The 27846-nt window shown below is 43.7% G+C and overlaps 1 protein-coding gene and 1 long non-coding RNA gene across 5 annotated transcripts; one reads left to right on the top strand and one right to left on the bottom strand.

Annotated features, from left to right (window-relative positions):
- Positions 1-973: 973 nt before the first annotated feature.
- Positions 974-14153, bottom strand: ZCCHC10 (zinc finger CCHC-type containing 10). 3 transcript variants are annotated; one of them, XM_064458251.1, is made up of 4 exons: positions 14073-14153; positions 10120-10281; positions 6395-6436; positions 974-2842 (listed from the first exon to the last, which is right to left on the bottom strand). In XM_064458251.1, the coding sequence occupies exons 1-4, from the start codon at positions 14111-14113 to the stop codon at positions 2575-2577; spliced, it is 513 nt and encodes a 170-aa protein (XP_064314321.1). In that variant the 5' UTR covers positions 14114-14153; the 3' UTR covers positions 974-2574. The 3 variants fall into 3 exon arrangements, with proteins under 3 accessions (XP_064314321.1, XP_064314323.1, XP_064314324.1); XM_064458253.1 differs by lacking the exon at positions 6395-6436; XM_064458254.1 differs by lacking the exons at positions 10120-10281; positions 14073-14153 and adding an exon at positions 7643-7991.
- LOC135314639 (uncharacterized) lies at positions 14153-27004 on the top strand. 2 transcript variants are annotated; one of them, XR_010374133.1, is made up of 4 exons: positions 14153-14726; positions 18535-20192; positions 20887-25024; positions 26211-27000. It is a non-coding gene; the product is annotated as an uncharacterized LOC135314639 (long non-coding RNA). The 2 variants fall into 2 exon arrangements; XR_010374132.1 differs by having other exon boundaries at positions 20887-27004.
- Positions 27005-27846: the final 842 nt, after the last annotated feature.

Raw genomic sequence — 27846 nt, 5'->3', positions numbered from 1 at the left:
GAACGCAGAGACAAATTAAACGGAAAGGGCAATTGAAAAAAACAACAAAAATATTGTATTTTAAATTAAACATCTAATAAAAAAAAGAATCTGAGTACAGAGGGCCTTATGGTTGGTCTTGGACTTAATCAGCAGTTGGAGGTATCAGATAGCCAGTAAAAGCAGTAAGGCATCTCTCTGAATCCCCACAAGTCAAGAGCAGACCAGAAGTTAAATCAAGGTCCCTTTAGTACCATCTTAATTACGTTACCTTATCGTAGCTCCTGCTGATTCACAAGCGTTTCCTTTTGTCTTGTGAATGGACCCAATTTGTCAGTCTGTAGACAGACACCAAACAAACAGACGTATGAGGAGCCCAACCCCCTGAATTTAACGACTAGCTTTAGGACTTAGCAGTTGTCCAACAATTTAAGCTTCTCTTTCCTTGGCAGAGACAACGTCATGGGGAGAAGTAACGTACTTGCACAGAGCGGCGCGCTTCTGACGAAACCATCTACACACAAACACCAGCAGCATTAAAGAAACAAACGTACAACATGCTCTTTACGGGATGGCAAAGGTAGTTGAGCCTCCATCCCCGCCTCTCCCTTCTGAACGGCCGCCTGTTGCTCACCACAACCCCCCGCGTGTCCGCGCTGCCGCCCCGCTCAGCGCCAACCCAGCTAAAGCCTGGGTTCTTCGTGGCACAGGACCTCCACACCCCTCCTGCAACCATCCCCCTGCAACGAAGGGGGACCCCTCCCTTCCCTTCACACCCACTCCAACCATCACACAAGCCTTGCTGGAACCCCTCAGACGGCCCTAAACCCTGCGCTGCAGGAGGTCCTATATTCCAAAGGGCTTCCGCACACACGCTTTACTCCTACTACACCACTTACATCTGGATTTGCAGTAAGCATCGACTTAGCAACTACTGTTTAATAATTTATTAACTTTTCCCATTAAATGGTACATTCACTCAAGACAACTTAAACAATTTTCTGGTCATTTTATTTACAGTCTGCAGAGTGTTCTGTAAAACACAGTAATGATTACAGACTAAAACACACAACATACATATTTTCAAACATTTAAATAAGCACAGTTTATTCAAAATTCTACACGCTACTTTTTCCATAAAAATATAAAAAATAGTTTAGTTACTATATTTTACCTAAAACAAGATATTTCAGAATTCTTCCACGTGTGATGCCCCCTCCCCAAAAAGGGGCACTCCAACAATACGAAATTCAGGAGACCGCATCACAAATTAAGATACTAATGCCAGCTGCTTCAATCCACCAGAAGAACAAACAACATTCAGTTTGCAACCAGCAATACTTGTTCTGCAGTATGTTTGGATTCTGCTTTTCTTGGGGTTTTTCCCCCCCTTTTTTTTTTTTTTGCACTAACTTGCTTCTCCCACGCCAGATTTTCACAGACACGTACACACTAGGACATAAAAATAACGGACTGATTATACTGCAGACTCTAATGCCAGCCACCACGTGCCCAACAACACGGATTGGTAATCTTGCGTTACACAACAATTTTCTGCAAAAATATCAGAAGGGAAACACTTTGCTTTGGGACCTCTGTTTAAAGGCAACTCCTGTTCTTACTGAGCATCCGGTGAAAACAGCCTTTCCCCTATCTCCTTGAAAACAGTGCCCATTTTTGTTTGTTACTACTATTTCTCTGGTTTTACTGACCATGTTCTGTATGGAAAGCTAACGGAGTTCTGAAAAACACCCCCTCAAGCCCTTCTCTCACTAGGATACATTTAATTTACAAAAAAAGGCACAAAGATGAAACTCCTAAGCAGCAGCAGCCGTAATTCTTCCACTGTGCACTGCTCCTCTTTCTTCCACAGACACTGCTGCAAGTGACACTCTGGGTCTCAGAAAATACTACAAATACATGAGCTAAGGAAACAGGCGAGTCGAAAAGACTAAAGCCTCTGTACAGTACAAGTAGCATATTGATCGTTAACAAACGAACACTATTTAAAGTTTTGTGTTGCAGTTAAGACTCGACCTGGAAGCATCAGGAAAAGCCATCGGGGGTGGGGGAAAAAAAAAAAGCTCACAGCAGCATATCATACATTTGTTAACAGTGAGATGGAAGGCCCTCCGTGTGCAACATTGTGCATTCCGTTTCAACAACGACAGTGCTCCACAGCCAGCAGCGGGAAACTTTTGCTACTAATAGATTAGAGGATTTTCTAAACGTAAGTGAAGCTGTCATAAACATAGTAGCATACGATGCACAGCATGATCTGCAATAAAAAGCTTTTGCTTTCCAGCATGTAAACATCCAGGTTACTGGACCTTAGCTCATATAAACAAATCTGATGATAGAGTTTTGAACTAAAAAAGTAAAATTTTCCATCAAAGGATAAACCACAAAAATACTCTTTCAGTAAGTCTCACGTGCCATTTAATACCTTTCATGTCCTATGAACGACTATGTAAAACATTTAGAAAGTTTTAGCAGTAGAAATGTTGACCAGTTAAACTGTTTGGCAACTGTGTGCTCAAAACATCCTTGAAGAGCGTTATCCTTCACTAAACAACAGTTCTAGACTGTACCGCACTATTTCTTCTTCTTTTTCTTTGGTGGCTCATCATCAGAACTACTGTCTGTGCTGCTGCTGCTACTGCTGGAGGAACTAGAATCCGATTCGAACTCGGAAGAAGAGGAAGTACTACTAGAGGATGGTGAAGATGAGGAAGTAGAGGAGCTCTCATCACTGTCGCTGTCATCATCAGAAGAGGAGGTAGAAGAATCGTCACTGTCAGATGAGGAATCGCTAGCCGAACTGGAACTGCTACTGCTGCTGGAACTGGTCACGCTTTTAGATCTGAAAGAAAGCATATACACAGCTGAGAACGGGCCTGCTAGAGACACCGTTCATTACACAATGTTCTTTACACTGTGTTGTAATACAAAAATCAATTATTTGGTCTGAAAATTTCCAGGCCTGACAGTCTAGGACAAATTCCCATGCCTACCCCTTCCCAATTCTGAACAAATGCGTTTTGGCCAGCTGAGCCATGGCAGAGTGACCCCACGTACGTGAAGGAAGCCAAAACGGGACTACAGAAAGAGGTTAAGTTTGAAAGCTGGCAAGGATCTCATGCGCAGTAACGATGAGTGTCTCTACTGACTTGGCTAAATAGAAGATCAAGGCTGCAGGAGAAGCATGGATGTCCTGCGCTACTAAAGACTCGGGGGAAAATTAACCAAGATCAGTCCCCTAGCACACCTCTGCAATAAGAAGGGAAATTTTGGCAATGTAAAAGTCGGCAGACGTTTCATCAGCGATTTCACAGATGTTAGAATTGTACTCAACAGAAACTGTTCTTAGATGACTCCTGGCAAAAGAACCCAGAGTACTTGCCACTACAGGATGCTTATGTTTGTAGGGTGGAAAAGAAGGGGTGGAAACAGTCCAAGATAAAAGCAGAATTATGAACACAAAGTGGATTTCTGTATCCTCTGCAATTTTTGTTTTTCTTATTTTTAGCCCTTACTGAGGCTGCTGGTCTCAAGATCGAGGTCTCTGATTAAGGGAACATGAATTCCAATAAAGTACAATTAAACTCTCCCATAGATCTTTCTCCAAACAAAGTGTAAAGGGAGTAATTCACCCCACTTCCCGCCAAGTCAACCAAACAGCATGCAAAAATGCTAGATGTAATGATGCAGAATCTTCTTTCCATTAGAAAATTAATGTAGTAGTTTTTATCAGAGGATTTGGTTAAATAGAACAACTCAGGAAACGCCTACGTTAAGGCAATTAGGATGAAAAAACATTACTCTATCAGCCACGGTCATGTCAGCTGACAAATCTAAATGCATGTATTAAGCTATGAACCACTGAAGTTTTAATAATACATCTGTAATCTGTTATCTCTGTGCATGCAGGCACAACGGCTATTTATTAAAGATAAAGCCATAAGGGCTGGTTAAATACAGCCTTATCGTTCGTGAAAAACTAGTCTTAACATGAGGAAAGCCAAAAAAATGGGACTACTAGTTTAAATATAAACAGTTTCACTTGATGTGGAGGCTCATTTATATGGACACAAATCAGAGGATCCCTGAATGATAACTTTGACACCTCTGTTTTTTTCCTAATCACCTTTCACAGAGCCCACAGCAGCAGTCCACAGACCTCCACTATTTAGGTTATAACCTGAAACCCACTCGGAGAAACATCAGAACACTTAATACTGCCTTTCCTAGAGGAAAGCAATAGCTAGATCTATGAGAGAAGAAACAAGCAGATACTTGTTTTCAGGTGATGCAATACATGGCCTGTTGATAGTTAAAAAAAGGAGGATGGAGATGGGAGCAAGTAAAATTCATCTACTTCACCTTTTCCTAATTAGGTAATGTGAGAGCCCAGACGCTGTAAGATGGGTAGATCTGAGATCCTCAGGTCTGCTACACCACTGTAAAAGTGCAAAACTTCTCCAGCAGACAAGTATTCATTCTCCTCGCAACTAGTTCACAAATGTTAATATCTTGTATGATTCCAATGGTGGAACGACTGCTGCATTTTGTAACACGTGCTATCGGCCCTCTCCGAGACTTTTCGTCCCTTCTAATTCTATCGCCATCATCTAACAACCCCGGGTGATTGTAAACTTGCCACTTAAACCGAATCTACAGTGTTGGGCACAATCACGGCTGGGTGCCTGAAGAAACAAGTGAATTAAGAGATGATTTACCCTTTGGACAAGTAGATTTGTGTGTGATCGAAGCATGAAGTGGGCTTTCAGTTAATAACCAAAGTACGCCACATGGGAACACTGAAGCCAACACGCACCCAAAAGACAGCTCTGTGTCACCTGAGGTCACAAGATTGTACAACAGCTGTTTTGCCTGTTCCTGTTTTTCTGGTTAAGCCTGTAGCTTACTTATTACTGTTTATATCAAAACAAACATACACTATGTAAAAGGTTAGTGCTCACTACTGCCAGAACCCTAACTTTTGCTTTTTTTTTTTCCTTGAATTCTGGAACTTACATATGCAATGGTAACACTTCACTGAATTTTCCACATTTAATGCTTCCTGTACCATAATAAAAATATAAATAGCAAACGATCTGGAAAGGAATTTAGAGGGGGATTCGGTGCTTGCATAAAAACAGGATAACGATTCAAACCTACAAGGCTTTTAAAATTTTAAGCAAAGAGTGACCAAACCACACACACCCCTCAAATCCTTTTGCTATTTTCATTTTTGCATTGGTTTAGACCTCAAATACTCTGAAAATCATATGCCAAGTAGAAGACTGTAGCATGTAGGAAGCTGAGGCAGGAAGAGGTCTGAAGTACATTGTTTTGAAATCAGTTAATTTATGGTCTCACTGTAACTCCAACAATAAATGGACGCTAGTGAGAAAGGAGCCTTTGATAAACCATATTCTGATAGCAGAACTAAGACACTCACCAAGCAGTATTCCAATAAAGCCACATTCCACACAACAGCCTAAAATAAAGGCGTGTTTTTAAAAACTGCTGTGTCTTATTTTAGTGACTGCTGCACAAAACAGAAGGCCTAATCTTTAAGAAAAAATCTTCTGAAAACTGTTATTAGAAGATCAGATTTGGAGACAGAGGACAGTCAATTAAAAGCAAAGAGATCACAAGGCTGTTACTGTACAGACATGCCCTCTAAGTAAAACTCGTAACATGATTAGCAGGAGAATTACAGCCGGGGTTCTAGCTGGTCCCTAAAGGGGTTTGCTAATAAAGACAGAAGCAGATTCCCAAGCACGCATTACTGCAAAGTAAAGTAGAAATAATGTCAAAACAGAAAGAGTTCTCGGCTCAAATTAGTACTTGGGGCAGGGAGGTTTAGTTCCTGGATTTTGTTTTGGTCTGGGATTGGGGAGTTTTTGTTTGGTTTTGGGGTTGGGTTTGGTTTTTTTTTTTTTTTTAGATGCTTTATTTCATGCTCCAGACAAAGCTTCAGAGACAGACAGCTGCCACCAGAAGGGAATGAAAACAATAAAGGGAACAGCAAGATGGGTAGGTGGAGCGATTACACACCAGAAAATAGTATGCCATTCTTGCACAATCATTTAAAATACACTTGATGAACTCTGAGGCAGAAATAGGAAGATTTTTAGTATTAAAGCCAGATCATGCAGAGATAGGACAATCAGTAGGGAGAAAAGCAGAGGACAAAGAATTTAGGGGTTTTGGACAGGGAGCAGTAGAAATTCTCCAGATGTCTGTCATACAAATGCCCGTAACAGGCTAAAAGCAGTAAAATCAAAACTGTATTTGCAGCGTTGGCTTTCCCCACACACCCCTTCCAAACTGCCTGCCGCAACACCCAGTGCAAGATGATCGCACGCTGAAACAGCTGCAGGATTTGTCGTCATTCCCCACATACCTTTTTTTCTTGGTCTTCCTTTCTGCAGTACTTTCTCCAGCACTAATTAAGGGGGGGGGGGGAAAAAAACAATGGCTTTGATTAATGCAGTGGGAAAATTAAATAAATAGCAACACAGTGGAGCCGAGCTTAATACTAGGAAACCAGTGTCCCACTGGCAGAGAGCCGCACCGCCCAAAGTTCATTTGGCATCTATTTTCAGTCACTATTCAGACCAGAAAAACAGCAATACCTACAAATCAGGAAAGGAAAAAAAAAAAAAGGCAGCAATTCACCTCTATTTCTCAGTGTTAAGTAAGCTTTACTCTTTTCTTCACATTATGTGGACAACAACATTTTGGGATGGGGAAAGCAGAGGAGATAGGGATACAAACAAAAGTTCTGTGTACCTATATTTAGCAATAACTGAATTGATTGAAACAAAGGGTAAAATACTGAATTAGTCCGTAGCTTTCACTGTGTATTTCTTTCAATTACAAAAAGAAACAGAACAATATTTATATTGATGCTTTCCACCTATTTGTCTTTCAGATTCCCATGTATTCATTCACTCACAGAAAGTTTTAGCAGTAAATAACACAGAAGGAAGTTTCTTTTAACAAAACACTAAGGGATATTTTTTTTAACCAGTTTTCACTTCTGGATTTTTTTTTAAGAAAATAAAATTCTTTCAGTCAAATGTACCAGTCACATGCTCTTCTCAATCCATTGCAGATCTATAGCACATAAATCAACCCGGAATGTACATGTGAGTAAAGCAGTCCCTCATCATACAGTTACAACATGCTTAAAGTGCCACTGATTTGAGGAAATTGTACGTTCTTTCACAAACCAGGATACTTTTTCCTCAACTGAAACCTACTATTGGAAGCCATCTTGAATACACATAAATAAAAAATAAAATCTGCAAATATAATGCATTTAGAAATTAGACACCAGTATGCGTTAACAGAGGCTCCAGAAAAGAGTAGAAAGAAGAAAGCGTTGAGTGTAAAGTATACTGTATTTCAATAAAAAGTACTCGATGCCATTTATATGCCAAAAAAGTGAGATTTTTCCAATGTTTTTCGTTTTCATATGCATGGCATGAAAAATATTATAATTACACAGAAGAGTTTTCCACAGTCCCCACAATCTCCTGTGGGCAAGAGGAAGATTCATTGATCTTCAAATTTCGATCCAAATTATAATCCCTCCTGTATTGCTGAATGTGTTAATATTTATATTATTAAGGCCTTAACCCCTTACCATAGGTAACCAGGTCTTTCACAGGTAGGAGAAGTCGCTCTGAGCAAACAGAATTGGATCCCAAAGCACCTCTCAGAAGACGGGACCTGATCCAGCACACGAGTAACCCGGGCTGCCATGGCACCGGTCTATGCCTCCCTCTAGTGTTTAACGTACGGATAAGTGTAGGAGCTCACTACTCCAGGGAACTGCACAACTGAGAGGGGTCAGACCCCTGCAGATCAGACAGATCCGCTTCACGGCACTTGGCCTTTTCCCCTGCGCACCACACTGTCCTCGGAACCATAAGAAAGACTCGGGCATCCTGGTTTCGGTTCCATGCAGTAACATCGCTAAGGAATAAGTGTTTTCTCACCTTTCCTCCCCTCCCAACTCCTACTCTAGGACGGGCAAGCAGTGGGCTTTCCTGACGGCCATAATGTCCGTCAGAATCGTGGGGTCGACACTAGGCAAATAGAAGGATCCTGGAACAACTGCTGAAAGGAGTTAACGCTGGAAAATTCTGTAGGTGGTTGTCAGAAAGTAAATATTAACCTTATTAGACTATGTTTGCCTTCTGGTTAATGATTCATTATTACATCTCTAAAGATGATGATACAAATACTCTGAGGCAGACCTGTAAGAGACCCAACTTCTCTGCAGACAAGAAATAACCTGCCAAAGCAAGCTATACAGTAAAAGTGTGACCCGAGAAGTTGTTCTTTCCATGAAGAATAAGATCCATCCTTGAAAGCATAACGTTGGCATCTAAGGAACTGGGTACCTCATGGCACAGTTAAGGAGCTTCAGAGAGCTTACAATTATATAACCACTATGGATCCAGCCCAATTTAACCAGGATTAAAAACTGTTCCCATCATAGGATTACTTAGTCTTCCTTTCATGAGATGACTTCTCACACCACGTACTCCCCACACTGTGGACTGTGAGACTTACAGCTCAGAGAACCCCACTCGGGACAGACACTGGACAGTCCTGTACAAAATTATCCCCTACACAGACGCCAGCACAACAGCCAGGCATCGTGAGATTTCACCCTCAATTCACTATCCTCCAATGTTAACCTGCAGAACTTAATAGAAATAGGGCAGAAAAGGAACAAGGAAATAATCTGAATCTTAATCTTCGTTTTAAAAATCTTGAGTCTCTGAAGAGCTCTTCCAAACTCTGTCTCCAAATGCAACAAGTTTTAGAGCCTAAGCACTCCTGATTTCTTATCTACAATAGTAGGGGATTCCAACTGCTTCAGAATTACTCATTGGATCAAAACCAGTTTCAAAAAACAAACATTTCACACAGCTCTTCACACAAGCTAATGGACTTCCACTTAAGTCAGTATTTCAACAACTCTGATTCATAACCCTGCCTCAGTTGAAACAGCTGACGAAGTCAAATCAGACCTCTCTGCCAGAGGTTACCACCCATTTTCTCTTCCCATGAAGATACCAGAGCAGAAGGTGCGAACACCCTTCCATAACTCACATCCTGGCAGCAGTAATGAACTACAGCCAACATACCAAGCTGCAAGTGGCAACAGCAGAGGGTATGTTTCCAAATCCTCAAATATTTTAGCTGCAATGGCTGTAAGCAACACTGTCCCTCAGTGAGGCTGAAGCAACACCTCTTCAGCTCCCATAACTAAAAATTTGAGTTGCAGTGGCAGAACAGAGACCCTCATACATAGGAATTTCATGGAGAACTATGTCATCTGGAGTTGCTTGTTGAAACAATTATTAAAGTCGGGGGAAGCATTGAAGTCTACTCACAGAGCAAAGTGGAAAGGAAATCACATTACACAAACGCATAGTTTTGCTTAGATTTTTCTCTTTAGCTGCAGGCACCTTTCACTTTCTCAAATGTCAACAAGGGAAATAATTATGCAAGTCAGCAAGTTGTTTTTACTGTATGCTTGAGAGTCAAAAAACACCTGATAATCCAACTCTCATTGACCTGTTTAACTGTTACAGCTCATCATGAGCAATCTACAGGAGCTGTGCTGGCACAGATCCACCATCAGGTCATATCAAGAACACCGGGTTTTAACAGCAAACCTAAGCAGAAGTGAGAGAATTGATTCTTTGTTATAAATACATTTACAGTCTTCATACCAACCTGCTTGTGCTAGCGCATAAACATACAAAACCAAGCAACCAAGGAATTCGGGAAACAGTATTCCATTACAAAAAGAGGCTCCAACTATTTTTAACTTCAGCTTAGTGCACTTTTGTGTGTCAAACAGGCCAAAGAAGTTTTAAGCATATTTCAGACGAGCAGGTTAACGACCAACATTTTAGTTTTGTGGGACCTGAGTGTACATATTCCACCCAACATACAAAACGGATCTCACGTTAAGCAAGCATCACACAGCCTGGAAGAAAAGATGACAGCAAATCGTCTTAGGACACCATCTTTTCCACCCACATACAAAATTACCTTTTCATTATTAAAAAATAAATGCTTTCATTCTGCCGATCTTACCTTTGTTGCAGTAATAGTCGCTTTTCTTTTTCTTTAAGAATTTTCGCTAACTGAGCTGTCCTTGAAGGTCTGTGCAGGTATTTTCTCTTGCCGGTACATTCGTACGTCCAATGTCCAAACTCTAAACATTTTTGACATCTTACATGCTGCTTGTTTGCCTCCCTATAAAAATGCAGAATTGCTTAAGTGACTGATTCCAAGTCTGTTCTACCTATTGAAAATATTTTGCTGGGTTTTTAATTTGGTTGGTGGTTTCGGTGTTTGGGGTTGTTTTTTGGTTTTTTGTTTTGTTTGTTTTTCAAAATATGCTGTTAAGAATCTGTTTATATAGTTATGATTACACCAGACTGACATTCCTGGGTGCTTTAGCAACTACACATCTTAAATCAAGACAGGAACCGTAACAGAATTCAGGCAAATACATTTCCATTCTCCTATCAACTATTTATGAAAGAGAACAAAGAGACTTCTGCTCTATTCTAGAGCTTCAGTTTGTCTTTGGCTAAAGTAGCACATGCTGAATTACTGACATCAACTCTCTACACACCCATCAACTGCACTTGAATTTCACTTCTAGTTTTACACCAGCTGCTGGTTAGCCTGCCTTGCAGCCTTCCCCCACTCTTAAGATTCCATAATTTGCCACTTCCTTCAGATACTGTAAACAAACAGTTTGAAAAAAGCTACTAGGACCATCCTCCACCAGTGAGCAAAGATTAATCCTGTCACCAAAGTCCCACTCTGATCAACCTAAGTGGCACAGCTTTCAGCATTACAGGATGTAATTGTGCAAGTTACTGGGAATGATTACGCTGCATACAGCTTGTTACCATCCCATGGTTGCACATGGTTCTAGCTTGCTTCAGCTAAGTATTTGGAATTATGTTTTAGAACACTGTTAGCAAAAAGCAGGCAGCTCCATTTCCAAATGCTAGAGTTTAACACCAGTACCAAACTGCCAAATTCTCACAGCCAGCCTGGGATTCTGAGCAAGTAAAACAGATATCAGCTGCAGCTTATCTGAATTTACTAAGATTCATTAGAGGCTGGTTGGTCATAAGACCAATCAGATCCTTGCTCACTGCGTGCAACGTAAATCAAGCAACACTTGCTGCTCTGTACTGTCCAAGTATTTTGTGATCATTTTACGTCCACATTTCAGTTTTCACACTGTGGTAAAATGCTTCGATCATTATTAGGAGCCAACTCCTAGAGAGAAAACTCATATTTTCATTTTCTAGCTCTTATTCTGCTTTTCTGAAGCTCTGCAAAAGCTGGTTTGCTATCTTCTCAGAGACACTCTCCTCCTTTACAAACAAGAAAACTCATACAGTGGTCAAGTGACTCACTCAAGGTCAGAATTACAAATTAGTTTTAGAGCCAGGAGTGAAATCAGGACTTTGTAGCTCCCATACAGTTTCACTGCAACTGCTCTAACTTATTTCCACCTTCTATCATTTTTTCCAAACACCAAAATATTAATTTTTCAAGGCCAGTCCATCTAAACTACCTGAGATCAGCAGCCCCTGGTGCAATGGTTTTACTGGGATAGAGTTAATTTTCTTCACTGCAGCTGGTGCAGTGCTGTGCTTTGGACTGAGTATGAAAACAATGTTGATAACACACCAATGGTTTGGTTGTTGCTGGGCAGTGCTTGTACTAGTCAAGGACTTTTCCAGCTTCCCACGCTCTGCTGGGGGCACAAGGAGACGGGAGGGGAGGGGGCACAGCCAAGAGAGCGGATTCAAACTGGCCAAAGGGACATTCCATATCACGTAACGTCATGCCCAGTGTGTTACTGGGAGGGGCTGGCTGGGGGAGGGAGGGAGCAATCATGGCTCAGGGATGGGCAGCGTTGGTCGGCGGGTGGTGAGCGGTTATATCATTCGTGTTTGTTTTTTTTTCCCTTTTCCTTTTTATTATATTATCATTATTCTTATTATTATAATAATCAATATTATCATTATTTTATTCTAATTATTAAACTGTTCTTATTTCAACCCACATGTTTGGGGTTTTTTTTTTGCTTTTGCTCTTCTGATTCTCTCCCCCATCCCACAAGGGTGTGGGAGTGAGCAAGCGGCCACATGGTGTTTAGTTGCTGACTAGGGCTGAACCACGACACCTGGCTTAACCAGGAGGCTCCGAGGCTGCTCATTTAGTATTTAGAGACCATAAAGTGACAGACCAGTAGCAAGCATATTTCTCTCAAAAAGGAGAATTGCTTTTCAAGGCAAGGTGTGAATTGCTTCTCTTTCAACTCTAGCCATCCCTGTGACAGTTCTGCTGTATCTTGAAACAAATCTTGTTCCGAACACCCATCACTTCTTCAGTGCAGAGAGTGCAGGCTTCATAATCTAGCCTTCAAAATACTAATCTAAATCAGCACTAGGAAACTAATTAAACTTGCTGCACAACTAATGCAGGTTTGAATGGGAAGTAGTACATCTAGTAATGGAACAAAAAAAAAACCCAACCCCTTTGAATGTTTTGCTTTGTTGTGCCTTGAACTTCTGGCTCTGCCACAGGAGTTACATATAAGCAGAGCGATGATACCCCCTCCTCTTCATCAACATACAAACCCAAAAAAGTCAATGTTTTCTGTCTCAAACTAGCCCAGAAGGAACAGAATGGGAGTTTAAAGCAACAATAATATAAACTCACTATTTCCAGGGTTTTACTCACATGACCAGGGCAGAGAATTCTGCACAAGCTAAAATGACAAGATCAGGCCCTAAAAGCAATATAAATTATTACCAGAAAAACAGATCGAAATAGCTCAACAACTACAGGTCTACAAATACCATACCAGTAACTAACAAGTTTTAATACTAGTGAAAAGCACAAGCCTAAGTAAACTTTTAACAGGGATCAATGACCACAACCTAGAAGCAAAGGCCAGCAGAGGCACCGTTCAGCATATACCCATCAAGGGCATAGGGACATCACGAGAAATGTAAAACATCATTCCTTGACTCATAATAAAATAGCAACTTAAAAGAACAAGTATGTCATGAGTATTTTGAAATTCCAAGTTACTTTTCATTGGAAAATAGGAACGAAATTATACCAAAAAATAAAAAAGAAAGCGACTGCAGAACCCATCCACATTCTATCCAACTCTTATGATCCGACAAAAAAAAAACCCCAAACACACTCCAAGAGTTGAAACACAAGAAAAATTCTTCTAAGGAAGAAAAAAATAATCCAAACCAACAAACAAATGAAAAACACAAGCAATGCATGAGAGTGGAACACAGGCATTTGCTGAATTTAACATAAACAAGCAAAAACGTTGGCTTTTCCTCATTTCAGTGTTTGGTAATCACACCCCTTTGGTATTGAGAGAATTGCTCAGATTCAATGCCCGTATCTAAGCAAAGGTCGCTTACTTCCTTCCCCCCTTTGCAGTTCCGTAAACATACCAAAACACAAAACTATAACTTATTTTTTCTTAATCTGACTGTTGAAAGCCCAAGGTGAAGATCAGCGACGACCCGCATCGCAGGGTCTCACGCACCTCACCGGACACTATGGCATGCCGACACCTGTAAGGCAGCCTTTTCCCAAAACGCTGTTAACTAACACCAAAAGCGCAAGTCTGAAGTTCCTCTCCTTCTCCACACCCCTCCTGTCACTCCCATCACTGCACTCCAAGGTAGGCGCTAGTCGGGCCGCCCCAGCCCCGTTTCGGAGCCGTTCCCTCCCGGATGAGCGGCACTCCGCCCCGGACGCCCAGCACCGCGAGGAGGGGGCTCCGCACCCCCCAAGAGCGCTCGGACCCGGCCCCCGGCCCCACTCCGCCCGGCCCCGCCGCCATCCCCTCCCCACCGCCAGCCGCCTCAGGGCGCTGCCAGCCGGGCCTCCCCCCACTCCGGGAACCCCCCGCCCCACCGCGGCGCCTCTCCCGCCCCGCCCCGCCGCGTCCCGCCCCGGCCGCCCGCCACACTCACGCCTGTCTCCGAGCGATAAGGCGGTGCATGGGAGTCGCCATCTTAGCGGCCTGGCCGGGAAGTGAGGCGCGGCCGCGCTGCATGCCGGGACGGGACGGGCCGCCCACCGCCGCCTCCCATTGGGAGAAGGAGCAGCCGGCACAGAGAGTAAATCCTCCGGCGGCCAGAGAGGACGCGTCGGGAGGGTCGCGCTTTCCGCCTTGTCTCGCCTCCTCCCGCCGTGTTAGCTACGGTGGGAAGGCGAAGGTCGCGCTGAGGTGGCTCTTATGGCTCCCGCCGCCTCCATCCTGCGCTTCCCGCCGCGTTCAGTCGTGTCTCCGCCGGCCCCTCCGTTCGTCCCGCGGCCCTCAATGTCCCCTCAGGGTCTCGGTCCGGCCCCTCGCCGCCCTCCCCGGGCCGCTCCCGCCTCAGCCCCTGCGCGGTGAGCTGCCCTGTCAGCGCCTGCCCGCTGCTCCTCACTCCCTTCAAAGCCCTGCAGGAACCTGCCCCTCACATAAAAAACTAGTTTTCTCTTAGAAGGGGTGTTTTTTAAATACCTGAAAGCAGCAGCGGAGCAGACTACCTGAGACCACCCACCTCTGACTGTGCGGCCGGGGGAAGCCGACTGTTGAAGTCTTCCCGGCTGATGTCCGGCAGCAGAAGGGAGCGGGAGAGGTGAGGAGGAGGGGGGTTATCGATCCGGGTCCCTCCTGCCACGAGCAGGCCTGACTACAGGGTGACATTGGGGTTAACCCACCACATTAGTCCACGTGAATAAATTAACGTAGTGGCAGGTAGCCTGCTACAGCTTCTTGAGAGTGACAAGTTGGAAAGTATCATAGTTCTCTGGTCAAAATGTGAAGGCTCCGAGAAAATGTTAGAAAGGTCTAGATTGCAGAAAGGAATAGTGTAACTCATCGCTTCTAGAAAGTTGGAAGCATTTACTAACACATTGCTTTTAGCAGGACACATCTTTTATGCTTCATGCTGACAGAAGAAGAAATCTCATGATAATTGAGAAGATTAATTCTACTTCTATGAGTGCGTAATCATGGCTCAATAATCCATTAAACATGAATCTCAGGGCCTGAGGGCACAACTAAGTCATGTTTGTGTTGACCCAACACACATATACTTGATTGTAAGGAAATACAGTTCAGAAATATCTAGGAATCGTAAGGCAAATTCTTTCTTCCACTCCATTCAGCCCCAGAGACTGTAGTCCCTCAGCTATGCAACAGCAGCTGGTATTTTGGGCTCCTGCATCACCCCCTTACGGTCTCTGTCATGGGAGGAGAGGCCTAGGCACAGGAAAGACGAGTAGCAGCGGCCGGAGCTCTCTGGTGGCACATACCTGGCAGGCAGCCCCTTGGAATCTTTGCCAGCTGGCACAAGTGGAGCAGCCAATATCCTGGATTCAGGGAAGCAAGGAACATGGCTTCGTATATTGGCTTTATCTAAACTCATGGTTATCCCATGGGAATATCTTAAATTTCATGACAAAAATCCTCAAGAAAACAATTTTTTTAATGGTGAATTGTGATTACTCCTGCTATTTAGTATCTGGGAAGTACTTTATATCCACCATTTCCAGTATTAATTCAGAAGTATCCTGTCACAGGGACAATTGATGGGCATTCTACTGGGCATTTACATTTAGTGAAATAGGTGAATTGTTACCGATTTGTAGTAGTTTAGTATCACCTATGTAGCTCTTCAAAATGTGCTTCTTCTGAGTTGGTGGTATTCATTTATTATATAAAACAAAAATGCATACTGCATTTTCTTAAGTTCAGTAGAATCCAGCTGTACCAGTTGGATCATTACTGTGTGAGGAACTGTAGAAAGAGGGTAAAAGGCAGCCCTTGCTGAGAAAAGCTCGCGCTTACCTCAAGGCAAGGTACAAGGTGGGAACACGGTACAACAATTTGTGGGGAGAAAAAATAGCTGCATAACAGTACTGAGAACAGTTGGCTATAAACGTTTACATTTTAAGCAAGTCATGATTATAAAAATAAAATATATTTATGTGCCACACATATAAAGCAGCAATAAAAATCTGATGTTTTCAGGTGATGAGTATCCCAGGTCTTGAGTTAGCAGGCATGCGGCATGGAGGTGTTTCACCTCTAATGGTGCACAATCAAGTCACACCCAGGAGATGCCCGAGCCAGCGCTTCCTGCTGGGTGTCACATCGTATTTATACTCCCAGGGGTGGTAACAACATCTGCTGGGGACAATGGCACCAATTAAATATCATGCTGGGAAGGCAAGATAGTGAGGGATTCTGTTAGACATAACCAACTCATCAGGACTAATTACCATGTGACTAATTGTTGAATATTCTGGTAGTTCCTGTCTCCAAACTGTAATTGTAACGTCTAAGGCTACTGGCTGTTCCTGTATGCGTCGTGTTTTCTCCTCCATCTGGCACTTCCTGTGCTGTCTAAACCATTGTCCTGATTTGGACGAAGCTCCGCAGTAACCTGTGATTAGCTGTATCTGGCACCTCAGCTAACTTCTGATGTGTGATGCCTGGTGCGTTACAAACGCAGCAGGGCTCGGCCTCAATAGTTGAATTTTGATGTCTGGCATCTCCCTTTTAATGGAGAAAGTCAGACAGAAGAATTTCCTATTTTAGGAATGACAAATGTTCTTAAAAATACAAAATAGCTAAGAACAGCTATTTATAATAATCCATGCTTTATAATAAATTCCTGTCTGCTGATCCCTTTTTTACCTCAGTGTCGCTTAATATCTTGGAGTAAATTACACGCTGATAGCAATATCTGCACTCTACTTAACATTTGGTGCGCCAGCACCTGTGCAGCTCTCCTATGGTTAATGCAACAGAGCAAATTTTCTGATATATGCCAGGTTGCTCCTTGGAGCGTATGGGCTTTTCCTTACACAGAGGCTTTAAAGATGTACCTTTTATTAGAACAATCCTCTTATCATCCTTCTACCTGGGGAGTTTGAAAGTGTTTTTCTGAGTTCAAAGTCCACAGGTTCCTACAGCCTGAAACCTCTGTTCCACAGCCATTCTCTCATGCAGAGGTAGTTCACCATGGGGCTGATGAGCGCACCGGAGGATGCGACGCCGAGACTCCCCGGCATAAACGTGCAGAGTCATTGCACAGTGCTGGCTTCGCTGGCGGGGGGACGGTTCCAGGGATCTGCTGCTGCTCAATGAACTGACTGTGCCCATAAATCCTGCCTTTGCACATTAGGTTGCTATTTAAAGTTGCAGTGTCATTAACCTATTTCTAAATATGCTGGGCAAGGAAATTACTTTCCAAAATGTGCCCCTCTCTAGGCAGGAAAGGGAGGAGGTACACAGAGAACACAGGAGAAGAAAACGGGGAAAGTTTGGAAGGTTCAGCGGCACCAACGCTAAGCCACTTTGTGCCGCCTCCTCCAAGACCCTTCTCGCTGTGCGCCCACCCCCCAGCACTTTTCTGTGCAAACATATTGCGTACGAAACGAAGGCATCACACTCCTTGTTAGGGTCTGTAGGTGAAACTGGAAAAAGGTTGTCAGAGCTTTCTTTCCTCGGCTTAGGAAGGAATGAGTCCATGAATAAACGGTTAAAACTTAATTGCCAAGACTGTCGGCTACTACCACCAGCTACCCCAAGCCCTGACCAGGCTTCCGAAATGACATGCAATTAGGTAGCTGACAGTGCTAAAGCTGGGCAATAATGATGATGAACTGGGAGCACCAGAGACGGTGTCACCTGGCGTTTTTTAAATGTGCATTTTACTTCTTCCCCCAAGCTTTCTTGCAGAGCATATCCAAAGAGAAATCGGTCATGCCCTGTATTCCATACTGAAGAAAACTACAGATTAAAACACAGTTCAGATTGGACATTGAAATAATAAAAACCAACCAAAGAAAAAGACCTACAACCAAAACAAACAACCCATGCTGGCTACCAAATTCCTGTATGTAGAGCTCTTAGCATTTTCAGCATCAGACAGAACTAAAAGTGAGAGACGGGAGCACAGAAAGTCCTTATTCAGGCAAAACTAGGCTGGAAAAAGTCTCAGTGACAAGGAAGATGGCCTATAGATTTGAATCAATCTCTGTCTGGAATTCCCTGCCTCCACACAGCTGCACCTTCAGTAACTGCAAGTTTACACACAGTAATACTCCGAGGTAACAAATGAGAGTCAGCCAGGCGGCTTCACTTCTCTGCAGAGGCAACAGGCTCCTGCAAAACGCCGTGTTACTACTTTTGGGTACACAAACCAATTCCTTGCGATTTGGCTCAGGTATTTCTAAAGAGCGCTACAGTCTCAATGCGGACACAACCAAAGATACCAGAAAGGCTTTTGTTCAATTTTCTGCATTTCCTAATTCAAAACAAAGAGTAAAATCTTTGCCTATGAAATCAAATGTCTGAAAAAATTGAAGCAATCGTACCAAAACAATGTTTTATTTCTCTATTTAAAGCTTTTCCTGATGTGATTCTTTTGCCAGGGCATCTGGAGTCTGAATTTCCAGATAATAAACCAATTCTTCCCAAGAAACAATGCCACACCCGTAGTACAGCTCCAGGCTGGAATCCAAGAGCCGGGCAGGCTGTCTGGGGCAGCGGAGCTTTACGTCAGGACCTGACAGAAAGTGGTTTACCAGAACATCTGGATCGGTGCTGGGCTGCTGCGCATTTTGGCTGGGTCTGAATCCACCTGGCGTTACTGAATCAAGTATTTGAAAAATGCAAAGGAGGGTTTTCTCAAAGCTTTTCTACTATTTCCAAGCACTGGCTGGCCTAATGGAAGATACTGTCTGCACCGACAGAGACTTCCTTAAAAAAACAGCCAACCTAAAATGAATAAAATCCCAATGTTTCTCTTCCATCACAAAAGCAAAACCGGAACAGCCAAGTGAAAGAAGTGCTTGTGTCAGTGAACCCTGAGCAGGAGCGTGGTACGCTGCTGGTCCCTTTTGAGTGGTGTACCCAGCTAAACTCCTCCTGCCCGCCAGGGCGCTGCCTGTACGCCGCGTTTAGGTGATGGTTTTCCCTCATCATGCCGTCTGGTGGATTTCAGTGAACCCGCCTCGTCACAGCATGTTTGAGCACATCAGGGTAGGGAACTCCAGGTGAGATCCCATCTGTCCTGGTGTTTCAGATGACTTACTTGTGAGAAGCAGAAGTACGGGAATCCCTTCCTAGCATAAAATAAAGCAAACCTCAATATTGCTCAGTTATGTTTCTCTGTCTCATAACTTCCCAAGCAAGACGGGTTCCCTCATTCCCTCTTCGGTATTCTCCTTGCGGTATAAGTTGCTGAATGTATTATGAGATGATATCCACACGGTGAAAAGGGTCTCCTCTTCTAGCAGAGTCACAAAAAGTATTTGTTTTCACTACTTCACAGGCAATGAAAGACCTGGCAAAATAAAAGTATTTAGAATATATATAAATTTCATATCAGTATAGATTTAAGTCTGCTTTAGTAAAATTGGTGCAGATAATCAATATTTATGTCAGTAACTAAGAGCAGACCCTGGCTCTAAGCATTAGAATTCCGGGCTGGCATAACATCAGGCTCATTTGGCATCCGCCATATAAACTGACAATTAGAGGGCAGTAGAGAAAGCTGAAAGAAAAAAGACAGAAATGCCAGTTGGACCCGTTACTGGTGATTCACATAAAGGAAGCTTCTTGAGCCTCGAGTCAGATTAGTCTTCATTAGTTCATCTGTTGTAAAAATACATTGAAAGGGATAACAGCTATCCCTTTGGTGGTGCAGCCCCCCGGGCCACTCTGGGACCCCAAGACAAGCCCTATCATGCCGTTATCTGGGTCATAATGACTTGGGTGCCAGGCAATCTCTGTCCACCCCTGGGCCATCTGCTCCCTGACTTCTGTCCCAGAATTGTGGCCAGAATGCCAAATATCAACCAAAGCCAACTATCTCGATCCTATAACTAGCGATGCAAGAGGGAGAACCTTTGAGCTCTCCGGGACTGCAGCGGGCTGTGTGACCCTGCATCTCCCCCGGGGCTGGGACGCCTCTCGGGGGAGATTTTGTGAGGACTGAAGGGTCGTCTGCTGACGATTTTGTGAGGACTCAAAGGCCTGATTTTGCAAGGTTCACCGGCCGTGCGCTGATGAATGCCAGCACACAAAAGTGAGTAATTTATGAAACTCACAAAAAGGGAAATTTTATTCACAGGTTAACCTTGGGGGTGTGTGTGTATGTGTGCAATTTCACCATATATCTATCTATATATACACACCACATGTACATATTATTCCTATTCACCTAAACCATTGACCAAGTCTGAGACTAAGACTGGACCTAGCCACACCTAGACTTCTCTCTGAAAGGAGTGTAGAAAGCAAGGGGGTCTATTCTGAACCTTGCAACTCAATGGGAGGGTCCTCCTCATCCCCTGCATCCACAATCCCTCTGTGAATCACTCTAACTCGAGTATGACTGCATTTTCCTTTGTGTACTTCTTCCATGTAACAGAGTGACCCTTGCCATTCTCGAATCTTTAACTAAGTCGCTCTGTTGATTGTAAAAAATTCCAACAAATTGCCATTTTAATTGGCTGATGTTGTTAAGAATTATACAACTTGATACTGTGATCTATCTCAAAAATATTAATAAATATTAAAGGGGGGGCGACCACCCCTTTTCTAGGGGGGATAGCATTGGTGTAGCGTTGCTATGGGACTGTGGTGGTGTTATTGTCACTGCACCCTCGGCGAGTGCCTGCTGGGTCACTCTTCCCCGCTCCAGCCTAGAAAACTCTGCCCTATTTTTAGATCCTCAGCTCACATTTCAGCTCACGCTAAGTATCTCTGTGTGTCAACAGATCCCGAATGCCTCCCGACGGAGCGTAAAGCATGTCGACGTAGCGGGGACGTCACTTCTGTGTGCGGTTTGTGGAAGCTTACATCATTAAATATGTCACTGGAATGTATTCGATTGATTTAGATCAATTTCAGATGTTTTTCTTTCCTGGGCTGGCAGCCAGCAGACCGTAGCGTACAAAGCAGCCTCAGTGGCAGGCGGAGGGGCTCGGGGCCGATGGCCGGCTGCGGGACAGGGCAGCCACGATACCTGACTCGCAGTCCGAACCCGAACGGGGCAAGAGGGGAAGGCTGTCACCCGCACCAACCGTGTGCGCACGTCACACAAGCTGCCAGAACTTGTAGGAGGTTTGTGGATAGTCTGGATGGATAAAATAGGGCTGAGCTTCCATCCAGCGCCCAGGCACAGCCCTTCGCCCTTCCGAGGTGGGCTCGCGGGCCCGAACTCTTGGATCTGCGAACAGCACAAGCACAGGCGCCATGAGGAAGGGCAGGGAGTGACTGAGCCTCAATCCTCAGTCTTTTAGGACTTGTATCATTTGGGATTACAGAGTTCAAAGTTACCCACCGGGTACCGCTGCTGCTTCCAGTCATGGTGGGAGCCATTTCACAGAATCCCATCTATACACTTATGCCGATTCATCATTAAAGCTGGCTGTTTTCATCGTCCCAGCTCTCTTTAGCAGCCTTTCCAAAGCCTGACTGCTCCAATTGCTCCAGGATCCCTCTAATTTCTGAATTAATTTATTAGTGACCAGTTTGACCATTTGTTCTTGTCAGCTGTTCTTTAGTTTAAGTACTTATTCCCATCCCCACTGTGCTTCAGTGACTGTATCCCTTCTTGTATTCTCTCGACTCATACGAGGGCACTTTCCATCTGTAACACCGACCGCCCCTTCCCCTGACCATCACAGAGTCCCTTCGGGGGGTCTCCTCAATGCTTTGAACGTGCATGACAAGAATTAGGCGTAGTATTATTCCACATACAAATGGCACTAACACTTTCCTGTCTCAGCTGGAGACACCTCATGCATCTTAAGGCACTTTTATCTTCATCTTTGCGCCATACTTTCCACCCGCAGCCATCCTCTGATCAGCCAGCTTACATGCAAGCCCTCTACCATTACCTCCTGGTGATGAGCTTCCAGTTTCTAACAGAATTTTTTGCTCGCAGTTCATGTGTGCATGACCTCCGTCTTTGTATCATTGAATTTCAGGCCAGTCTCACTACTCCAGTCCATGGGATCATGCGGTTTTGCATTGATAATGCCTCCTAATTTCATGTCATATCAAAAAACTTAATCACAATTTAAAAATTTCTCTTCTAAAGCCTTGCGTTCAGTGAAGGGATGTACACTTGCATGTAGGATTGATCACATTTCTTCCTTTAACACAGCCACTGTTTCATATTTTCAAATCATATGACACCATTCTTACCTTATCAATATGTTAAAAATTCTGTCTGCTGGACTTGCAGGTCAGTTCAGTGCCTCCAGATTCGGTGGGGAGGCTGACACCGTAGCTACAACCTGTCTGAACAAAGCCTCCCGCCTTTTGCTGCCACGTGTCACAGACCAACACACTGAGAAGCCTCTTACATGTTTAAAAACCGTCCATGCGGGCAGGGTGCCCCGAGGCTCTAACTTCCAATGTTAGGAAGCATATGCAAAACCATGAACTAGCCTTAATTATACAGTTACAATGTATGCATAATGCGCAATATCCAGGAGCAAATAATTCACTCACGCGTTTGTTGCTATAGCGCCCATCACTTTCCAATGTGGTTTTTCTTGTATCTGTCTTCCCTCCTTTTTTCTCTTTGCTTTTGTTATGTTTCTTTGGGAAATTTTCAGTTGGTTGTTTAGGGTTTTATTTGGTCGGCAATTACCCAGCTCTGATATTTCAGTAGCTGTGATGCCTTAATTTGTAAACAGAAGAAATCTAATTACCTTTCAAGCTTGATGGAAAACTATGGAGACCAGAATAAGAGGGAAAATTATCTTTTCAACATTTATTTCACTGCAAATGACTGAGATAACTGCACGGGTGAAAACGGCTCCCGAGTAACCTTCTGTAGCACAGAGAGGTAGGATTTTCTGAGAACTGTATTATATGGGGTATGATTCATACCAGAGTTTGGGGCAACACGATACCCCAGCGACCCTCAGCTGAGGAGATTGCAAAGCCCATTTGTATTTGAATATCCCAGAATAGCACTATGAACCACACATTAGGTGACATGCAATGACTATTTACAGCAGCCCAAAGAATAGCCTGTGACAGATACCGGCTAGGCCTTATTTTAAGCCCATATTCATTTTCACGTTTGGCCGGCATTAATGAATTGCAAGACATGCCACTGTAAACAGAGTCTGAAGATACTGGGCGTACACTGCGATGCACCGCAGCGGCAGATTTGCAGTATGTAAGCACTTCCACAGAAATCATACATCTATGTCGCATACAGATAATAGAAAAAGGAGGGTGCTTAATCTGCCAGGCAAGGATTTCTCTCTGAAGCTCCCCAGAGGAGTAAGTTTTGGGAAAGTCTGGAGGCTGCAGACTGAGATCAGGACTGACTAAGGCTCAGATCAAGTAAACCACTGAATGAAAGCACGATGAGGATACTCTGAAGAATTGACCAAAGCACCCATAGCATAAAAATTAACAGCGATGCATCAGTCTTTTTCCCTCTTGTTTTTTAATACCCATGGTTTTTGAGGATTAGATACTTCTAATGCCTGCCATGCTACAGAGGACCCATTTGCAGCTCAGAGCAGTGAAATGGTATCAAGTGTATCAACAGCAAATCATTCCTTCTTTAAAAAGTAGCCACAAATTTTAGGCCATGTTATCATCACATTTTGAATACATTCTCTGACTCGTGTTTCCTTATATATAGCAGCAGCTGATCAGATGTATAACTGAATTGTGAAAGTCTTGAGCATATGATGCGATTATGAAATTTTAATGCTTTTGCTTATTGTTTACATCATCTTCGAAAGTTGAAGAATTTCTGAGGCATTTTGTTCTTCAAATAGTTGCCATCTATTTTAAGAGACAAGCTGCATCTTCAACAGCCCTTTTTTGATGATTCTTCTGGGTTTTTCTCCTTAATTTAAAATAAAATTACTGATTATTGTGATACCAAAAGAGAACAAAAGGTATTCAGCTATTTATCACTTTACTGACAGGCAAATAAGTAGCAACATACACAATACATCCCAAATGACAAACACAGTATGTACAAATAAGGGACGTTTATGTCTGATAGGGAGTCACAGGTTATATGCATTTAAGTGCATAAGAAAAAGACAAGTTACTTGCTCAGAAGAAGACAAAGTCTGCCTTGGTCTAAGAAATGAAATTACTTCCTTAAATGACTGTGGCAAGGTGCTATGCTACCTCAGAGTTGAATTTTGCCTCGATATTTCTTAATGTACTGAGACGTTTCTTCTAGTCACGCATCTCTGTTAAAAGCAAAGGTATCCGTGCTGTAAACCTGGTTCCAAAATGTGCTAGAAAGCTTGCAAAAGCAACGATAAATATGCACATCTCTCCCCATGATTTCCTGCATGTCAGACTGATTTATTCTTGATTTTCATGGTCCAGGTCTTCTGGAATAATTAGATCCCATGACAGAGTTCTAAAAATATAATAGACACCTCTATTAATTAGAAGCTGAAAACCACTGAACTGAAAATTCGCAAGTTCTTGGCAATTCCAGACCAGCAGTAACTCAGGGTCAAAAGCTAACAGAGAGTTTATCACAGAATGGCTTAAACAATGTAATGACTTCAGCACCGAGCCGAGCAGAGGACGTATCTATGGGACACCACGAAACAAACCCCAGCTTTGAAGTTAATCGGAACAAATCTGCACGCTCCGGGCGCGCTTCCTCAGCATCCGCAGAGAATCGCAGCAAGGTTTTCTGCCTCTGCGTCGGATCTAAGAGTCTGCATTTGCTTGCCAGGCGAGGCAGGGTGGAGCAGCAGAGCCAGTGGGGCATCTGATGGGGCGACAGCAGGACAGGCATGTCCGTCCGCATCCTCCCGCGGATCGGGTCAAACTCTCCCCCCGCCGAGCGCTACAGTACCGTGGGTGGAGGGCATCAAACCCATACCACCGGGGATATAAAAGGTAACTCAACTTGTGTCTGTTCTTTCTTTAGTGCCTTACCATTGTACTGGGGAACGGACAGAAATGCAGCCGAAGAATCTGCTTTCAGATCAGGCTGCCCATTATTCCAGACATTCTTTTTCCTCCCACTCTTTGTTTCTCCTTTTTTTTCCTCTCACTTTTCACATTTCCTTCCGTCTCTATGCATTTTACTCACCACATTGTCTTCATTTCCCAGTTTATTCTGCATGCTAACATAAGCCATAAAGAAATTAAGACCTACCTTTTGAGCACCATTTGTCTTTAGATTGCTCCTCTGAGGGCAACTGTCACTCTCCAACAGCAATTGTTTCAGGCTGTTACAAATTTAGCAGACAACAAACATGGGTTTATTCTGAACTCCCATCTGGAAAGATCTTTGCCACGCTGAAGGCTAGAAATGTTGACCAAGGTCTGATCTCAGTGGGCGTATCCATATTGGAAATTGGGTTCAGATGAGACAAAGATGCTTCTGTTATTCCAATTCCTTCCCAAACGCAAAGCTTGTCTACTCCGCATAGCTGGTGGGACACACAACCTCGATCCCCCATGGGGACGGGGAACAATACGGGCACAGAAGAACGAACATTGCATGCAGTGCTCCCCGCTTCCCAAAACCATCCCTGCGCACGGCTTCTTTCAAGCTCAGGGCAGGAAGCTGCTCTACCGTACTGACACCCCAAGAAGGGGACACTCACCAAATTAAGTACAAACGCCTTGGTACTGGGTGGCATGCGCAGTTTTCTGGAGGATTCTCCATGCCCGTAGCAATCATTGAGGTTTTATAACATGTTGAAAGTGAAAAATCTGTGGCAAAACGAACAGTCAGTCTGGATTCAAAGAGGATTCATCAGAAGTTACAGGAGGGGGCAAAATATCAAAAAAGCATATATAAAATAAAATTAAAAACCATATATAAAATCAGATAGTTATCATGCCTTCAAAAGTCAAGTGCCGTCAAACTCATAGGTAAAATCCAGTACGTTGAGTTACCCCAACTGGTACTTTGCTGCTTCATTTTACAGTGACTCTACTGCAAATCAGTCTTCACCAGGGAAGAAATGGGAAAGCCTTATTAAGGAATATATATTACAGGAGCTCAGGATAAGCTACGTGTCTTTCAGCTGTCATAAAATCCTAATTATTTCTCTAGAAATATTTATTACAGGCTTTCTATGTTTTGTATGCTAGAAGTCTCACTTTTTACAAGAGGAGCATTCAGAAAATACAGGAGAGTGGGAGAATCATGGAATCTGTTCCACTTCAGACGACTGCATAAGGACACCCCAGGTTTTGCATTGATTTCTTTATTTTTCAGCATGCGCTGATCAGACCGGTCTGTTTGGGTTGGCGGGGTCCCTCTCTCCCACCTCCCTCCCGTCCCCACGGGCAGCATCCCCGGCGAGGTTCCAGGACCGTGTCCTAGCCCAGGGTCAGCAGTCACACGTGGCAGGCAGCCGGTGGGAGCCCGTCAGGGCTGGCAGGATCCCTCCTTTTGAAAATGAAAGTGGGGACAAATAGAAAAAGAGGAAACTGGGTGACGTTCTTTCCCTCTGTTCATTGTGCTGCGGGCACATCTTGTATGATATTCTCCACGCGGAGCAGCAGGCTGCTTTCGTTCCTTAGCACCTCGCTGTACGCTCAAGGACGTCCGAGGTGAAACACTTCATTATTATTCTGTCGTTAGCACCGTGATGCAATTCCCAGCCCACCGACAGCTGCCAGAGCGGCGTCACTCAGCACGCTGCCAGGAATCGCAAACACGCGGGGCTGGGGCTACTCCACAGCCTTTGGGGCGAGAGCCCTTCCTGCTTTAAATATTGAATTTCTCTGCCATGTGTTTTCTGTGTCGTTAAAACAAGGAGCAGTGATGTAAATATAGGGCTGGGAATTTGGAAACGTACTGTTTATAACACATTACATCGCTGTGTTTTAGGCACGTTTCATCTCTGAATTAAAAGCATTCCAAAATATTAAGTTTCACAAAATCCATGAATGTAAGATAAGTATCAGAATTGCGCTTTTGTGAGGATGAATCAGCCAATCCCTCGTGCTTTCTTCCCAAAACACTCCCCTCGGCAGAAGTTTCCCTTCCCTGGGAGGCACAGCGCCGCTGTCGGGGTCCCAGCGCAGCAGTCGCTCCACCGCCCCGTCCACCCTCAACCCGCTCCCACCACCCCTGGGACTACAGAATGTTCTGGAGCTTTTAGGGATTTTTTTTATTTTAAAATGTTAGCTTTTTAAGAATTCCTGATCCCTAAAAAGGACTTTTCTCCAGCATGCTTATGAAGCACTTGGTGCCCAAATGTTTCCCTGGAAAATAGGATGTGGCTATAGGACAGAGACTGCAGTGAGGGTGGCCCAAGCCCTGAGGACAGTTATACTAATATTAAAATTTTATGTGTTGATTAGAGACCAACTGTTCTGCAAATCCTACTGGATATAAAGCAATCATATGCAAAACTTTATTGGCAGCAGAACTGGAACCAAACTGTCTTTTAGACACATTCTCAAACTATGAAACTATGAACCCAGCCTTGGCTTTTCATCTTGGATTTCCATCCTGCAAAGGATTTTCTTCTGTGATTCGGGAACAATCATTACATGGGTTGGGTCGCTCAGGCCACTCATGTTTGAGCCATGCTTTGCCTGAGAATTCCCCCATGGAGAAAGGTTTAGTGAGTTCTAAATATTTGTGTGTGTGTGCATGTGCTTGGTTTAGGTGTGGGGGTTGTATCCCATTGTTATTCTGCTTTTATTCTGTTTGTGTGGCAGAGGAAGCTTAGGGAAAAATGAGAGTTTAC

Source organism: Phalacrocorax carbo, chromosome 8, assembly GCF_963921805.1.
Source record: "Phalacrocorax carbo chromosome 8, bPhaCar2.1, whole genome shotgun sequence".
In the NCBI taxonomy this organism is placed as follows: Eukaryota; Metazoa; Chordata; class Aves; order Suliformes; family Phalacrocoracidae; genus Phalacrocorax; species Phalacrocorax carbo.
Note: the sequence above shows the minus strand (reverse complement) of the source record. Positions and strands in the feature narration are given on the sequence as shown.

Coding starts and splice junctions, on each gene's coding strand:
- ZCCHC10 (XM_064458251.1), bottom strand. CDS start 14,113: ATGGCGACTCCCATGCACCGCCTTATCGCTCGGAGACAGGC. Junction 10,282..14,072: donor CTTATCGCTCGGAGACAGGC/GTGAGTGTGGCG, acceptor GCATTTTTATAG/GGAGGCAAACAAGCAGCATG. Junction 2,843..6,394: donor AGGAAGACCAAGAAAAAAAG/GTATGTGGGGAA, acceptor GCTTTCTTTCAG/ATCTAAAAGCGTGACCAGTT.